Here is a 17,925-nt window from a genome sequence, read left to right as displayed (position 1 = left end):
GGGGCAAGGGGCAAAAAAAGGAAGAGATGGAGGGCACTCCAAGCACGCGAGGCTGCAGGTCCTTACTCCTCTGTCGGGTTTTCTTTACCTCCCTACGTTGCGTCCCGAGGAAGACAAAAGAGGGACCCAGATTCCTCCATTCAGCTCAGGAAAGACGGTCTGGGGCCCCTACCTTCACAAACCATCAGGAAGACAGGCGAACCGAGGGTTCTCTCTCCGTTGAGGAAGATGTGCGGCTGCCGCGGACTGGGGACCTCCCCGCCCGCAAATGGTGTGCGTGGGAGGCGCGCAGCGTGGCTACGGGAGGTCAGTCCACCTCCTCACCCGCGGGTCGCGGGGCTCGTTTTCCCTCTCTCGGGTAGGATTCTGAGCCGCCCAGCCCTCGCATCACCTGGATGTGTCTGCGGAGAAAAGGAGTCCATGCGTACTCTACTCTGGGAAACCCAGGCCGCCGCCACGCAGAGGCAACGCCGCAGAGGCTCGAGTCCTTCGGCGACCCGCGTTTCTAAACCGCACACACCAATAGGATGGGGCCACAAACGCTCTCCCGCCATCTCCCGCAGACCCTTCGGCGGACGAGAGAGCGTGAGGCAGAAAAGTTGAGGCCAAGCGCTGGAGGAGCTTCCCGGGCCGCGAGAAGGCACAGAGGCTTAGCTGCGACGGACACCAAACGGGTTCGGATCCTGTTGGCCAACCGAGCCCAGCCGCCGCGAACGCGCGTCTCCGCAAGAGTTGCGCACGGTTCCACTCCGAAGACCAAGTCGGGCGAGGTCCGGCGGGGAGCCACGGCCGCTCACCCTCTGAGAGCCTTTAGGGAGCACAACGTAATGCTGGTGGGAACGTAGTGGCAGAAGGAATTTAGTGGCGGAAGTCTTTCGGGGAAAGTCGGGCCGCGCGGCTCGGTGCCGGAGCTGGGCCTGGGGTCGGGGGAGCAGCGCCCGGCCTGGTAGCCCCGGTTCCGGCAAGGCCGGCCTGTTGGAAGTGGCCAGTGGGAAGGCTCGGCGGCCCCCTCCCTCGGGACTCCGCAGGGCTCTGACCCGGCCTTTATCTCGGCGCGGTCAGCAGTCTTGGGGGCTTCAGGAAAGAAGACAAAGGCCCGGTGTCACTGCAGGCTGGGGCTCGGTTTCCTGACTCTGCTCACACTAACAGACTTTAGCGTTTGTTGGGGGGAGATTTTTTAAAAATATGTGTCGAATTTCCTTTTTTCCCCCCTAGAAACAAACAAAAAAAGCAAAAAGCATATTCGCCTTCCCTCCTCGTCCATAGAGATGGAAGTTTCCTGGGATCCTGCCCTTTCCTTTTCTTTGCCTGCCTAGAGGAGTAATTTTCCTTTGTACGTAGAGGAAAATCCGGGGAAAGGTTTTGTTTGATTCGGCTCGTTAGTATTATTACCAACACAGTCAGGCTGGACTCCCAACTTGGAGAACCGGAGTTGGCCTGCCGGTGTGGCGGGGGCTCGGGCGGCCTCTGTCCTCTGCGCTCGGCGTCGCTGGGGACGTTCGGGGTCTCCCGCGCTTCCTCTGCCCTCCCTGCCGGCGGGAGCACCCGGGGCTCACAGCGGCCCAGTCGTTTACCCCGAATTTTGTTTAGAGCTGCCAGGAAGCGACCGCTCCGCGCTCGCAGCTCCGCGATTGCAGCGCCGCCACCGGGCCTGCAAACCGGAGGCTCCGGCGGCACAGGCCCGGGTCTTCGGAGCCACTGGCCCCACACCGTCCCTGCTCCCCTCCCGCCCGCGGCGCCCCTGCCCGCCGCAGCTCGGCCCAACCCGCTTCCTGCGTTTGCCCCTCAGATTTCTCGTTTCTCCACAAATACCGAGGGCGGGAGGTGGGGGGGGGGGGGCTCTCCCACAAGCTGACCTCCGCAACTTCCCGCCCGGTGGCTACCTACCGCTTTTCTGAAAAATCGGGGAAAACGTTCAAACAGCTCCGCGTTCCAAAGGGAGGCGCCTGAGGGTGGGAGGCGTCGGCCCAAGAGCCTGAGGGTGGCGGCTGTGCCTGGACGGGTGTCACACTCCGCGGGTCAGCTGGGCCTTTGTCAGAGAAAACCTCGTTTATCCAAGAAGATTGCCTTAGGAGAAGAAAGGGCGGTTGGAGGAGCCCCAGGGCTCGGGCATTCACCGCCACAGCAATAGCACGCACCTCATTCTGAAGGTCAAGGGGCTGGGGCAGGGAGACGCAATCCCCTGCGCCCTGACTTGGAAAGGTGCTCCATGGTCTGGGCTCTCGGGGGCCCAGGGGTGGCTATGGCCACTGGGATAGAATATCAGACCTTACAAGGTTACTACGGAAGGCGTTTCCTCCCTCCCTTCCGTCCTTCCTCCCTCCCTCTCTCCCTCTCTCCCTTCCTTCCTTCCTTCCTTCTTCCCTCCCTCCCTTCTTCTCTCCTTCCCTCCCTCCTTCTCTTTCCTCCTTTCAACGTGGGACGGAAAACCATATTGACCATCTACTACAAACTGAGCATTTTTACATTAGAACATTTAATTACTTTAATAACCCCGTGAAATATATATACTTATTTCTATTTTATAGATGAGAAAACTGAAATTCAGAATGGGTGCTTTGCTCAAGGTCGCACAGTTATTACAGGGGGTTGTTGGGCTCTACACTAGTTCTTCCCAGCTGAATAGGCCTTGCCCCATCCCTCATAGGCCACCTCCCTGGGCGGACATGGTCTCACAACAAGCTTGTCAGAGCTTATCGCTAAACTGGAGCCTGTGCAGCAAACAGCAGGCCCTGTGGAATGTCCTGGGGGGACAATCTGCTTGCAGCTCAGTCCTGGGCTTCTTTCTCCTCTGGCTGGCTGTCCCTTTACCCACTGAGCTTCTGGAACATCAAACATCGGGCTGCAGGGCCTGTGCCACTCAGAGAGCCCAGTGAGCAGCTGGGCTCAGTGCTCACAGTGCTTTCTAAAATTCCCAAGGCTGTTTGCCCCACAGATAGCTGGATGACCATTGGATGGGCCTTTTCTTCTCAGGACCTCTGGTTCCTTAAATGTAAGCTAAGAGACTTGGGGTCCATTCTTTTGTGACAGAATAGAGCCCTGTCTCCAGAAATTAGAAAGCAGATACAGAGTGCCTGGTTTCAAGAATCCTTAATTTCTTGCTGTCTCTAAGGCAGAACCAGGGGCATGACGATTGCTCCCAACCACTCCATGGCTCTGGTCCCTACCACACAGGAGAGGTATGCCTCCTAGTCCCATCCTTTCCTGTAGGTCCCACAGGCTACTCCAAGAAGCAGGGGCAGCCCCATAGAAGTAGCGAGTGGGACCAATAAGGCATGGTCACCACCAGCTTAGCTCCACAGGGTAGGGGCACTGCAGGGCTCCTTAGCCCAACCAGGCAGCTTCCTGACCCTGATGCCCTCCCTGGCCCAGTGGTTCTGGTGCTCCAAGCCTCCATTAAGGGAAGAGCTTATTCATGGGCAGACTGTCTTGGGTCTGACCCAGTTCCTTGGCCCATCCTCTCCTGCCCCACTGACTGCAAGAAGCTGTGGTTTGCCCCTGATTTCCACCCACCACCAGGGGGCTTTTAGAAGCTTGGAGCTCCAGCCTCCCTTAGTGGGACAGCCCAGCACCTAACCTCAGGTGAAGTATCCTAAGCTTCATGCCCGCCCAAACTGAGGATGTAGGGCAGTGAACTCTTTCCTTATGCAAAGGGGAAGCGGGGCCACGACATCCTCTGGAGTAGGGTGTGAGGCCATCCCAGAAAACACCCTAGGTCCCCATTTGACAGTTCCTTGGTACATGTACTGCACTGGCACTGATTTCTCCCTCATCCCCCTGAGAACAGAACCCCTTACCTGGTTCAACCTAAGTGTTTTGGCTGGGCAGTCTTAGGGGGGCAGGGATGACCAAAGATTTGTGTGTAAATGTGAGGAGGGGGACTCATCTTGTCAGTGATGAGTGTGAGGATGTTTACATGCATAAGCACACACATACTCCTCATTCAATATCATGTGTAGGCACTCGTTACCCAGGAGATGCAGAAACTGGCAGGGTATTTGCATCAAACTCTAAATTGTATTTATAGTATACACTGACAAACATAAATACATACACCCACACAGTCCAGCCATCTAGACCAGACTGTAAGTGCTAAGGCATAACTGCTATATATATATCAGGAACTCTCTTAAATACTTTTGCCCTCACTTAGGGAATTCCTTAAATCATCTTCTCTATTAGAAACTCAAAAGTGCAAAGAAGGAGAGGAGAGAAAGGAAATGAGAGATGAAGAAGGTCAGTCATTGCCTCAAACTTTTAGCAGTGGGGGAAATGACCAAACTATAGAGTTATGGAGAAACCCCTAGGGCTGGAATTAGAGACAGATGTCTTCCTGTGGGCATCCATTGGGAAGTGGGGGTATGATCTATCTGCCTTCCCTGTGTGGGATCTCTCCTCTAATCCCTGTGTAGACCAGGAATCCCTCACTGATTCCTTCATTTCATCCTCCATACTTGGTGAGACTCCCACTCCCTCTGCAGCCTTGGGTGCCTCTTGCCTTTCAGCTCTTGGAGACAGAGAGAAGCTGTCCTCCAGCGCTGGCCTAGGCCAGCTTCCCCTACCTCACTGAAAGCTCTGCTCTGGAGACTTCCCTCTTTTGCTTTCTCTGCTTGGGATAGCGGTTAGGAGGTGCTCAGAACTAACCCTGGAACAGACAGCCTTACCCAGCTCAAGCAAAGTGTCTGTATGTATTCTCTCTTATCATTCAGCAAGCCAGGATTATATACCGAGAACATAACTGCACACATTACCGATGGCTTATGAATGCAACACACACTGTCCTCCCAGTAAGCACTCCTTGAGTAGTAGGCATATGATTATTACAACGCCCCAAATATATGCCCTCTCTGAAGGCTAATGACAGACGTACACACCTCCCATCCTGTCACCAGGACATGACTTACACTGTACACACATATTTGCAGCAGGCATAGACAGCACAACTGCCCATGGGATACATGTTCACACCACAGAAAGCACAGACAGACAAGCACACAGCAGTCCACTTTCTTTCCTGCAACTCCTTTTAGCCAGACGATGGTGCAATGGTTCACTAGAAGCACGCGGATACTAGGCCTGACCAGTCTCTTGGGCTATTCACCCCAGCTGAACCTCCCTCACCAGCCTGCTCTTTCCGGCTCCCCTGGCATTGGCAGGCTCCAGTTGAGGGCACAGGGTGATGCTCCTCAGAACAGCGATGGCTTTATCCTCCACCTTCCAATCTCCCCGGTGATACCCAAGGGAGGAAAGGTGTCCTGAATCAGAGCTCCTTCCTCTTGGGGCCTAATAACACATAACAGGGATCACCCCCCCCCCGCCCCCCGCCATGATCCTACAGCATGGCCAGTAGTATAGATTGAAGTGGGAGGCCTGTAGTCTTGGTCCCTGTCACCAGGTGCCCCTGGGCCGCTGGTCAGCCTGGACCTGTGGCCACTACTGTCTGGGGCCTGAGTAGGGGTGGTGACGGACACATGGATGGAGCGGGGTCCAGCCCAAGCTGTACCACAGTCCTGGGAAAAACCAGCCAATACCTGTCATCCCATCAGCTGACTGAAGGCTGCCCACCCATCATACCCCTAGAGCTCCCGGGTCTGCAACATGGTCAAATGCCCGTGTGCCAGTGCAGAAGCACCAGTCTGAATTCGTTATTTGAAGAGTCTCAGTAGAGGACAAGAAGGAAAAAAATTAGATTTCTACAGCCATGCAGTGTCCATTCCTCTCTGATACTCCTAAATCTCTTACACATATCTTAAGGTAAATGAATTCTGATTATTAAAAATAATAAAGCAATCAATGTAAGTCGCTCCTTACATTTGTACAGAGGTTTGCAGCCTGCAGAACATTTCCCCAACCAGGATTTTCTCTATTTGGAATAAATTCTTCTAGTTACTATATTTGTCTGGAAAAATATAAACGTATCAGTTCAATATAATGAAAACACAGTCCATACACTTAGTACCACTGTGTAAGAGGTAAAATACAAACCTGAACAGTTGCAAAAATCGAACAAATCCTACCTACACCTACGCCTTGTGAACGAACCACTGATAAAGTCTCTTTGATGACGTTAAACAGCCGCAACAGACCAGCGATGACACAGAAAACAATCTCGCGGAAAACAAAGCAGCAGCGACAACCACAAACGCCCTCCACTCGGGCTGCCCTCAACTCTTATTTATCTGAAAGAGTATAAAATTTTGCTGGACATCTCCCTCTTTTAACCAGCTGCTGAACATACTTTAGGCGAAGCGGAAATAATAGAAGTCCGTGTTAAAACAAAAAATTTATTTGGGAATTGACAAGACAGTAACAACAAACAAACAAAACAACAAAAGTGCTCTAGTTCTTTCTAGAAAATTTGGTCCTCCAAAACGACACACTACGGAACAACCAGGTCTAGGGGTTTCGGGCCAGCCGGCTCGGGGCCACAAGCCCGCCTGGTCCGACTGCTGCCAGGTTTCACATTTCTCCTGCCCAAGGTGGGAGAAGCAAGACGTTTGCAAAACAAAAATCAGAGAGAGCACAAGCCGTCCCTGTAGCGTCCGCCAGGCAGGCAGTGATCTCCCCGCACTCCGGGCTTGCATCGGAAGATCAGGGGAAACTTGTTTTTGATTTGTTTGTTTTTAGATAGAGGGGAGAACCCCCCCTCCCACCAATTCGTAAAGGAAACCATCTTTTACTGAGCATATTCTCCTACCTCTCTGAACATAGCTTTCTGAAGGCCCGACAGGAATTCTACTTCAAATCTCCTGGAAGAGATTTTCATGTTTTGCTTTAGCAAATTCCAAGGCCACAATACTTCGCCGGTTTTCCCGGTTAGTTTTTTCTTTAAAAAAATATTTTTTAAATGTTATCTAAAACAGCCCTCCCGATCTTTTGGGCGAAACTGTAGCCAGTCGCCTGGGGCCTGGAGGTTCCCGAAGCGCCGGGACCGGGAACGGAGGACGCGCAGCCGGTCTCTGAGGCCGGACGTGCTGTAAACCCCCCCCCCCCCCCCCCGCACAGGCCGCCGCGCGAGGCAGCCCCGCTCCCTGCTCGGGCCCAACCCCCGCCCCATCCAGTGGGCCCTGGCTAGCCGCTTCTGAGCTGCTCCAGGAGGCTACGTGGAGCGTGGAGCAAACACACGTTTGTCCCTTTCTCTGGCGGCGCGGGTTCTCGTTGCCCGCCCGGAACGACGCTTCCAGCCAAGGACTGCGCGGCAGCCGGGCGGGGAAAGCCGAGCGCGAGCGCACCGACCTGTGTGAGAAGGCCAAGAGGTCTGCACGGCCCCGGCACTTCCTCTCGGTTCTGAATTTTGTCATGGGGTGTCCAGCCCGGAGGCTCGGGCGTCGGGAGGAGACGAGGCCTGCAAAAGGCGCACGGAGAGGCGGCCTGCAGGCCGGAGGAGCGAGAGGGCAGAGAGGGCAGGGGGCCGAGCAACAGGAGGAGAAGCGGAGGAGACAAAGAGGGGCGAGAGGAGCTGAAGGGAGCGAGGAGGCGCAGAGGGCCTTGGACGCTGGCTCAGAAGATGGCCCCACAGAGGGCGCGTGGTCCGGCCGGCGGCGGTGGCTGCGGCTAAGGCCGGCGTCGCACGTCCCTGCATCCTCGCAGCCGGCGCGCGCTGGGTTCTCAGAGATCGAGGCGCGAGTGCAGCGCGCCGGTCTTGCTGTCGTGGTCCCAGTAAGAGCAATGCATCATGGCGAGCTCGGGCTGCCGGGCGCAGGCGAACTGCAGGCCCGGCGCATTAGTGGGCGCGGGCGCCGGGGGCGCGGCGGTAGCAGGGCTGGCGGGGCTGAGCTGGCCCGGGGGCGGTGCGGCTGCCCCGTGGTGCGGCGGGGCCGGCGGGGGTGCGGCGGCCGCGTGCAGATGGTGTGCGTGCGGGTGTGAGTGAGGGTGCGGCGGCGGCGGGGGCGCGGCCGGCGGGCCTCCCAGGCCGTTGTACGAGTTCACCACGCCGGGAGGCAGCGCCATGCTCTGCACGCGTGAGTACGGCCCATACGAGGCGGCCGGGCCAGCCAACCCCTTGACCACCGCGGCCGCGCCCGGGCTGCCCGGGCCCGCGGCTGCAGCGGCGGCGGCCGCCGCTGCAGCGGCCGCCGCCATCTGGCAGGAGGCGTAGGGCATGGGCGAAGGCGGCTGCGGTAGTGGCCAGGAGTTGTTGAGGAAGCCGGACTGCAGGTACTTGGGGGGCGCCAGGTAGCCGTAGCCGTCGGCCCCGGCGCCAGCGACGCCGCAGCCGCCCGCGGCGCCTCCGGCCCCGAAGAGTCCCTTGCCGGGCTGGAAGTGCGCGGGCGGCGGCCGGAAGGGTCGCTTCATGCGGCGGCGGCGCCGGTAGTTGCCCTTCTCGAACATGTCCTCGCAGGCCGGGTCCAGCGTCCAGTAGTTGCCCTTGCGCTCGCCGCCGCCCTCGCGCGGCACCTTGATGAAGCACTCGTTGAGGCTGAGGTTGTGGCGGATGCTATTCTGCCAGCCCTTCTTGTTCTTCTCGTAGAACGGGAACTTGGCAATAATGTACTGGTAGATGCCGGACAGCGTGAGCCTCTTCTCGGCGCTCTCGCGGATCGCCATGGCGATGAGCGCCACGTACGAGTACGGGGGCTTCTGCGCGGGGTCGGGTTTCTCCGGGGCTGTCCCGGCCCCGCCGCCGCCTCCCTTGCCGGGGCTCGGCGGCGGCGGCGGCGCCTCGGGCTCCTTGGCTGCGCGGCCGGTCTCCGGGGCCAGCAGGGCCCCCGCGGCGTCCTCGGGCTCGGGGTAGCTGGCCATCATGACAAAGCCGGCGCGCGGCGGCCAGGCAGCCCCTGCTCTTTTCCCTTGGCGCTGGCGCGGCAGAGAGTCCGGGCGCACAAGTCCGCTCACCGCCGAGTCTCAAACTTCTGGAGACTGCGGATGCCGCCCGTACTCGCTCGCTGGCGGCCTCTCGCTCCTTTCCTCTCCTCTTCCCCTTCCCCTAGGGAGCGGCTGGCGGGAGTGGAGCTCAGCCTCTGGCCATGGGGAGTCCGCCCAGCAGAGAGGGGCTCCGGCCCCGCTGCCCCTCCCCGCCCAGGCCAGTCCCCGCCTCGGTGGGTTTTCTTTTCGGCGCTCTTCCCCTCCCCCCACCCTCCGGTTTCCCGAGGCACGACCCGCGTCTCTGGCGGAGCTGCCTCCTGGAGTCCCTAGTGCGCCAGGAGCCTCGCTCAGTTCTGATTCGTATGGGCTCCGCGGAGTTCCGCTTGCGTCAGGCGCCTTCGCCCCTATAGCGGGGCGGCCAGTCGCGCACGGGCGAGTTCATCTCCAAGTCACTTTTTGTAAACGCCCCGCACAGCCCGGACCGGCCTGCCCCCTCCCAGCGAGCTGAGGGGGCCCGGCGGACAACAGGGCTCACGCTTTCGCAAGCCCTTGCAATCCGCGGGTGCTGGCTCTGCGGATTGGGCCGGGAGATGCCGAGGGCCCCGGCGGGGTCCGTCCGCACTCGGCCAGTGCCCAGGGAGCTCGGGCCCTAGCGAGGAGAGGCGCGCCAAGCCTCCTCGCGGCTTTCAGGTGAAGGAAAACGACTCCTCTGCTATGCCCTTTGCTGCGGTCTCGGGGCTAAACTTCTAGCTTGGGGCTGGGGGAGGGGCGGGACAGGGAGGGGGCTGGATGGCGGTGGGGTGGAGAGAGCTGCGCGGTGGCTTTGGGAAAATCAGCCTAGAAACGAGGGTCACCGAACCAAGAAGCCTCGGCCTGGCCTGGCCTGTCCGTGGCGCTTTCAGAGTGACTGGGTCGAATGGGGTTGAGGAGAGGATCGGGAAGGGGTGCCCAGAAGCTCCGCCCGAAGCCCCTTGACCTTTCTTTGCGCTGCCCCTGGACCTAGGGACCCTCCTCAGAATCCGCGTTGTAATCCTACGGGTAGGGTCGTATGTGTGCTTTAACAACACCAAGCAGACCCTACTCTAGTCCTGCTCCTGCACGGTGTGACTGTTGCTGTGGGGCTTTGGGGGATTTTATTTGCATGTGCACCGGTATCACATATAGAGGTCATGGGGAGGGTCTATCTTTGAGACACATGTGCTGGTGCAAAAACACAGGTATGCACACGGACAAGGTGCGATTTATATTTCTGGTAAAACATTCATACTTACAGATATGTAATGGTACATGTGTTTCATCTAGCAGTAAACGTGGTTCCGGGAACTTCTTTCTTTTTCCTCTCTTTTCTCTCTCCTCCCCTCTCTCTTTTCTTCCTTCTTTTCTTCCCTTCCCCCTTTTCCCCTTCTTTTGTCAGTATTCTGTTACAGACTGGGAAGAAAAGCAAGAGGCTGTGAGGGAGGCATTTGTTCAAATCTCTCTCTTGACAAGACATTTCTTCTGATCTTTCTCTAGGGCTGAGGGGTGAATGAATGCTCACCTGCCTTAAGCAGAAGTCTGAATGGGTCCCAGTTACACCTGCATGCCCTGAGATTGTCTCCGGGAAAATGAATGCTGGCAGAAAAGGCAGCTGTGTTTTTTAACAGTTTTAACTTAGCTTTGACAAAAAGTCTGCAATCATAAAGTGTGAGAGAGATGGCTGGTGTTTTGAATCCCCAGGCTCCCACCTCCTTGGTACTGAGGAGGTCAGGATACTTTGGGGGAGGAAGGTGGACTGAATGGATGTCATGCAGGGGTGTGTCCTATGTCTGAAAGGGCAAGGAGTGGCTGCCCCTGTGCTCATTACTACCTCTTCCTCCTAGGCTGCCCTGTCTCTGAGGAAGCCTGAAGAGCCCTTAGTGGCCTGTGGGCCCAGCACCCATGGCCACCTTCATGTGCTGCCTACTTCCTTCTCAGGTCTCTGATCTACATTCCGAGATTAAAGGAAAGGAGGACAGGGTGATGGGGCTCTTTGGAATTCAGCCTCTTGAAAATGACTCCAGAGAGGTCAGCAGGACAGCTTGGTCTGACCATTACAGTTATAGGGAGCAGGGCTCCCTCAGTAAATACCCTCTTCCACCCACCATTGAAAATATCTCAAAGTAGCTTGATTGTTTTCTCCCACCGCTCCCAGTATACACCAGGGCAAGCAGCACCTCTTCATAACCTCTGTGGCTGTCTCCTGAGTAGGCGTGCAGGTGTATTTCTTCTTCCTCACCCCCATCCACGCCCAGGCTATGGGTGGGAGCAGTGTGGGTTAGGTTTGGGGCTGCTGCAGATTGACCCCAGTGCCCATCCTCCCCCTGGGCGTGGGGAGGGGAAAAAACAGCTGGGTCCGGCCCCAACCTGGGTGTGTGTGTGTTCTGTCCTCTCTTTTTTTCTGACCACCCAGGCTGGCTCTGTCTCTTCTCCCCCTTGCAGGCATTTCCGCTGCTGGCCTGCAGCAGCCAGGTGTAACAGCATTGTTGTGTGTGTCATCACTTCCCCGAATTCCAAACTCGGCTCCCTTTTCAGCTTTTAAAGAGTGTGTGTGTGTGTGTGTGTGCGCGCGCGCGCGCGCGCGTGTGCGTAGGGGGTGGGGGTAAAGGAAGGAGTTCTTCTAAAGAATTTTCTGAGTGGACAGGAGTCCTGCTCCTTTCAGGTATTGATCTCTCCAGGAAGCGGTGGGGCGCGCCTTGCTTTACTTCTCAACCGTCTCAGGCAGGCTGGGTAGGGCCCCGCTTCCTGGCGGGGTGGGGATCCCGTCGGGCAGGCAGTCCAAGTCGAGGCTTGTGGGGGGGGAGGCATCCTCTTTCTCCTCGCGGCATTGCGGCGAAGCCCGCCCCCAGCTCAGTGACCTCGGGGCGGTGCCCACCTCCGAGGGCGGAGCGGAGCTTCTAGCCTCTCCGCCCGGGTTTCCCGGGGGCCTGCAGCTGCCGCTCAGAAACCGCCGGTCCCTTCTGCAGGTCTTCCCGCCCGGGCGCCGCCTGCGGACGCAGTGCCAGAGACCCGCCGACAGGGCGCGGCGTCCGCTCCCGCACCTGCCCTGCTCCCACAAGGCCGGAAAGCCGGCGCGAGCAATTCACTAAGATCTGACGGAGGGATGGAGGAAGACGCTTCTCTCGCACGGCCAGGAATCCTGCAACAGCCGCGGAAGGGGCTGCGCCTGGGGATCCCGGCGGCCGGGTCCTGCCAGGTGAACGGCCCAGGGGCCCGGAGGCAGGCAGCGCTTCCCGGGCGCGATTCAGCTGGCCCCGTGTTGCCGTGGGCTGCCCCGAACCGGGTCCCGCGGTGCCCTTTCCTGGCGGGGCCCTGAAATACACATCGGATTCCTGCCCCGCGCGAGGACCGAGGAACTGAGCCCGCTGCAGCCTTCTCCTGTGGGCCTTTCGTGCGCAAGGCGGGAAAAGGAAGCCTGGATGCGTTCATCAGTACATCCCTATACAACTGCACGCCTCACCTGTTAGCGCTACTCCTAGCCCCATCTACATGCCCGTGGACTCCAGGTCTCTCTAATCCCGTTACATTCCTCCATCACTTCTCTCCAATCAACCGTGTATCCCCTCCGGTTCTCTTTTACCCACTACTCTCTCACACTCACCTGTTACATATATTAGTTCAGATCCTGCACATTTTGGTGGAAAACATGTCACTCTGATGCCTGCACTTTAAGCCTCCTTACACACTTGGGCACTCAGCAATCTCATGACACAGAGTACCTCTTGGGTCCGCGTCTGCAAGTCTGACTTCTAGAAGCCTGTTGATTCTCTGATGTCTTTGGCCTGGGGTTAGGGTGACTGGGCTGCCACCTGGATATTCCCTTGGTGATGTTGCTGCTCAGAGTTCTTTAAGAAGCTCAGGTACAGAACATACCCTCATGCACTTTATTTAAAAATTTTTAATGTTTATTCATTTTTGAGAGAGAGAGAGAGAGAGAGAGAGAGAGAGAGAGAGAGAGAGAGAAGAAAAACATGAGCAGGGGAGGGGCAGAGAGAGAGGGAGACACAGAATCCGAAGCAGGCTCCAGGCTGTCAGTACAGAGCCTGACTTGGGGCTCGAACCCACAAACTGAGATCATGACCTGAGCTGAAGTCAGAGGCTTAACTGGCTGAGCCACCCAGGTGTCACTCTGTCACATACTTTAACACACACAGACCACTCACACAGGCTTCCTCTCTGTTTGGTAGCTGAGCTCCCTATCACTTTGACAGGCTGCAGCCTGGTGCTTGGTTCCTCTGCACACCCACACAGTGCCCCCAGGCCAGCCATATTATTCTGCCAGGTTGGGATTAGCAGTCACTTACCCAAATCTGTGCGTGGGAGAAAGAGTGAGAGAAGAGGGAAGTGGAGAGAGAAGGAGAGGGAGAGAGGGAGAGAGGCCACTACCCATTCTGGGGAATGGCTGTTTGATGAGAGCTGTTTCCAGTTGGTATCTTAGTGGATCCTACCCCCCTCATCCCATGGGTGGTTGGGCTGGGAGGCAGTAGGCTGGAGTTCTGGGCTTCTCCTTACCTCACTGATGTTGGGCCTCAAGTTCACTAACACCTCTTTGTCCCGAGGAGAGTGTGCCCTACCTTTTACCAGGCAGACTGTGGGGGCTGTTGTAACCATTTCTCCTGGCTGAACCTAACTTAGGGAAAAAAGGGAGAGGGGGCTGGTTCATGAGTCCTGCAGGACCTTCTCTCTCCAAAGAGTTCTGGAGTGCTCCCAGAGAGAGAATTCTAGGGTGGCAGGAGCTGCTGACCTGCTTTCTTTGGTATCCCATGGCCATGACTCCCATGGCCAAAAGCCATTTTGTTCAGCCCTGAACAGTGAGTGCCTTGCCACCAGCGCTCCTGCCCCATGCTTGAGAGTGTGATGTGTTGTTGTTTAAAGTTGCCTTGTTGCCTTTCTCCACACCCAGACTGTAAGTCTGGAAGGGTAGAGACTCTGTCCTTCAGTTCTCACTCAGTGCTTCCCACCAGGATTGGTTTAATGCACTCTAATGGCATTGGAGAATGCCTCCACTCCATGGAGAGAGTTGAGAGATGCCACTTTCCTTGTAGGGAAGCTGAAATTTCCAAGAAAGGGACTGGAGGTAGGGAAGAGTGGCTGGACCATGGGGGGCCAGCTCAGGATCCAAGAGTCCTCTGCCATCTGGGGCTATCTGTTCATTACAGCTGCACAGCCATGTTGCTGGACCTTAGGCTAGGACACAGGACACCTTCCTGGTTCCCTGATCATGGTGAGGACCTGTGTGAAACATTTAAACTAAACTTTACTAGTAATAGAATGGCTTTGCATCTGCAGCAGCCAGCTAAATGTAAGGCCTGCTGTCTGGAGTCCCAAGTAGGCCCAAGAGGGGGTGGCTGAAAGAGCCCTTCCTCTTGGTCCTCATTCCCTGCTCAAGTGTTTTTTCTACAAATGGGCCCCGTGTAAGGAGCCTTTGTGCAGGAGGGCAGTTTTAGATTCCTATCTTTGATGAAGTTTGGAAGAAGGGAGAGAGAAGGGCTGAGTTTTGTGTTTTGCATTCTGAAGATTTCCCTCATGCTAAGTTGGGGTGTGTGTGTGTGTGTGTGTGTGTGTGTGTGTGTGTGTGTATGCTGTATAACTTGCATATGTAAACAATAAGCATCTCAAGTATACAGTGTGATTATTTTTATCTACAGTGCACCATGTAACCACCACCCTGATCAAGATATGGAATGTTAACATTTTTGTCACCTCAGAAGGTTTCCTTATATTCTTTCCTCTTCAATACCTGCTCCCAAAAGATAACTGTATTCTGATTCCTACCACCATAGATTAACTTTGCCTGCATATAAATGGGGCAGGCAACATGTACTCTTTTGTGTTTGGTTTCTTCTGTATAACATAATATAATTTATTGTCAAATTGGTTAACATACAGTGTATATACAATGTGCCCTTGGTTTTGGGGGTAGATTCCCATGATTCATCGCTTACATACAACACCCAATGCTCATCCCAACAGGTGCCCTCCTCAATGCCCATCCCCCACTTTCCTCTCTCCCCCATCCCCCCATCAACCCTCAGTTTGTTCTCTTAATATTAAACACTTAATTTAAGAGTCTCTTGGTTTGCCCCCCTCCCTCTCTGTTTGTAACTATTTTTCCCCTTCCCCTCCCCCATGGCCTTCTGTTAAGTTTCTCAAGTTCCACATATGAGTGAAAACATACTGCATAACATATTTTTGATAACCATTCATCTTTGTGGCATATGTCAGACATTAATTTCTCTTTATTGCTGTGTAATATTCCATAAGTTGCTTATCTGTTCACCTATTGTTGAACATTTGCATTGTTTCCAGTTTTGAGATATCATAAATGAAGCTGTTGTCAACATTTTTAATTTTTTTTAACGTTTATTTATTTTTGAGACAGAGAGAGACAGAGCTTGAACGGGGGAGGGTCAGAGAGAGAGTGAGGCACAGAATCTGAAACAGGCTCTGGGCTCTGAGCTTTCAGCACAAAGCCCGATGTGGGACTCGAACCCATAGACCACGAGATCATGACCTGAGCCGAAGTCGGACGCTTAACTGACTGAGCCACCCAGTCGCCCCTGTTCTCAGCATTTTTGTACATGTCTTTTTGCGAAGGGCATTTTATTATTCTTGAGTGAATACTTACAAGAGTAGGCATATGTATAGTTTTAGAAGATATTGCCCAATGTTTTTCTAAAGTAGAGCAAACTACAGTGCTGGACAGACAGACAGATAGACATGCTGTAACAGGTCCTTTTCCCTGTAGATAGCATTCATTAAAGACCACTGTGTACCTCCAGCTATCATTATCATCATCCTCATTATAAAGGAATAAAATAGATATCCTTTATTAAACACTTATTTTGAGCCTGGAACTTTACATGCATTCTCTCATTTCATTTTTATGACAAATCTAAGGTGTTGGTACTTTTCCCATTTTATAGATGAAGAAGCCGAGGTACACAGAAGTTAAGGAACTTGCTGAAGGCCCCCAGCCAATAAGTGGCAGCTTGACTTTGGAGCCCTGTGTTTCACCTCTGCACATGTGCCTCTGTTTGCCCGGGCAAGATCAGGAAGGCCTTCCTTCCATCTGTCCGAACCTAGCTGTTATTTATGAGACCTGTTTCCTATAACCTCTGGTCTTCCCCATATACATTGTCATACCCAGGACTGAGATGTGTGTACTCATCTGTATGCGCACAGTCTTCCTCATAGCCACACACACTCACTGTGAAGAAGGGCATGGGGACCAATTCAGTGAAAAACTCAAAGTTTTCCAGGCCCTGGGCCCAGCAACCTGATAGTGTGCCTCTTAGGGAATTTGCAGAAGATTGGACCAGGGACAAGTCTGCTTCTGAATGCCACAGGGCAGAATTCAGAGGCCATCCTTCCCTGAGAAGAGATGGGCATTTGGTCCTCCTCCCAACATGCTGAGCCAAGCCCATTATCATGATGCTTCAGGGGCATTAACCTGGGCATCTCTTCATCTGCAGGGTTTGTCCAGGGGTGTTCATCTTCTCCTAGAAGGTGATGACAGCCTGGGAGTGTTGCACCTTGCCTAGGAAAGTGTTAAGTGGGGAGTCTGCGCTTCTGGTCAGAGGGCTTGACCGGGCCGTGCAGGGAATGGTCACTCTGAGGAGAGCCAACAGCCTTCTCGTGGTCCTAAGGACGTCATCAAGGATCCAGGCCCCTAGGCTTGAGTCAGAGGAGTGTGCTGCCCCTGTGGGTGAAGACAATATAGGGGGCTACACTCTATGCAGCTGGCTCCTCCTCAGGCCTCTTTTTAGACTAATTGAGGGCTTGCTGGGCTCTGGGTTTGTAATTGGTGGTAATTGCTGACAGGCTGCTGTGGTGGTACAAGCAGGCTTTTGTTGGGGAAACAGTGGTCAGGATTTTGGTGCTTTGAGTGGGAACAGTCCAGGATTCTGGTGTGCTCTGTTTCAGGTACTTCTTGGTACCTAGCTTTTTGCTAGGAGGTGGCATTTCTGAGGAATGGGGACTGGTAGCATGTCTGAATGGGAAGGGACCCACTCATGCAGGTGATGGGGACTTGGGTCCAGAAATATACAAGGTCTGCATTAGGGCGAGGAGCTAGTGCAGTTGGAAGGGAGGTCCTGGTACTATAATTGACGCATGCCCCACGGGCTGGGAGGCACCATGGTGGGGTGGTTAACACAGACCTCTGTCCCAGTGCTTATGGGTATCAGCCTGGGAAGTCATGAAACCTTGCTGAGCTTTAGGGTTTCAGAATTTCATCATTTTAAAATAGGCAACATATTCATGTATACCAAAAATTAAAAACATAGAAAGCTTATAATGAAAAGTCTCCCTCCCACTTCTGCCCCAGGTCACTCATTTCACAGGTAGCCAGCGACCCTGGTTTGACACATATTCTTCCAGACATATTTTAGGCATACACAAACACATGTACATGCATTCTCTTGCCCTCCTTCACCTTTTGCACATGGCAGCATCTAATGCATGGTGTTTTGTACCTTAAAAATCTTTCCATACCAATGCATTTTCTTTTTAGAGCACTGGATTTTAGAGTGTTAGGTTTCTTTCAGACTTTTGCTTTTATAAACAATACTGCAATGTATAATCTTGTATATACCTAATGTTTTAGGTGTGTGCATGTATCTGTAAAAAATTCTGTAAGTATAGAGTTAGGTCAAAGGATGCCAAAGGATATGTGCATTTATACTTTGGGATGTTACCAATTACCCTTCCTATGGATTGAAACATGATAATGTCCATAAGAGGTGTATGAGATTCCTGTTTCTCCACAGCCTCACTAACACACATCTTTCTTTTTAAGACACAAATCTTACAGATATAGTTGAGGACACTTCTGTACCTTTCCTTGATCCCTCTCTGTCCGTCCCTTTCCTGAGATTACTGGGGTACACTTGGAGTTGAATAGTCCCAGAGCTGTTTGAATACTTGTACTACATGTGTATCCACTTGTAGGCAGTACTTAGTATTGTTCTGTGTTTCATAACTTTATATAAATGGTATCCTGCTGTTGCAGAAAGACACGTGCTTGCTTTTTCATTCAACCTTATGTTTGTGAAAAGTTCCTAGTTGATACTCAAAGACAAGCTCCATTCATTTTCACTATGT

General features: G+C 54.2%; 2 protein-coding genes across 2 annotated transcripts; one reads left to right on the top strand and one right to left on the bottom strand.

Annotated features, from left to right (window-relative positions):
• Window positions 1-7,608: 7,608 nt before the first annotated feature.
• On the bottom strand, window positions 7,609-8,933 carry FOXL2 (forkhead box L2). The gene has a single exon (XM_027061736.2). It carries the CDS (start codon window positions 8,743-8,745, stop codon window positions 7,609-7,611), a length of 1,137 nt encoding a protein of 378 aa, XP_026917537.1. The 5' UTR covers window positions 8,746-8,933.
• Window positions 8,934-9,395: 462 nt separating this feature from the next.
• Window positions 9,396-15,690, top strand: FOXL2NB (FOXL2 neighbor). Its single transcript, XM_027062001.2, is given in 2 exon segments — window positions 9,396-9,495; window positions 11,787-15,690. Coding segments are annotated over 2 exon segments (792 nt in total). The 3' UTR covers window positions 12,479-15,690.
• The last annotated feature ends 2,235 nt before the right edge of the window (window positions 15,691-17,925 follow it).

This window comes from Acinonyx jubatus, chromosome C2, assembly GCF_027475565.1.
Source record: "Acinonyx jubatus isolate Ajub_Pintada_27869175 chromosome C2, VMU_Ajub_asm_v1.0, whole genome shotgun sequence".
Lineage (NCBI taxonomy): Eukaryota > Metazoa > Chordata > Mammalia > Carnivora > Felidae > Acinonyx > Acinonyx jubatus.
This window is presented reverse-complemented; position numbering and strand designations above follow the sequence as displayed.

What these genes read in the sequence shown, in the direction of transcription:
- FOXL2 (XM_027061736.2), bottom strand. Translation starts at nt 8,745, where the DNA reads ATGATGGCCAGCTACCCCGAGCCCGAGGACGCCGCGGGGGCCCTGCTG.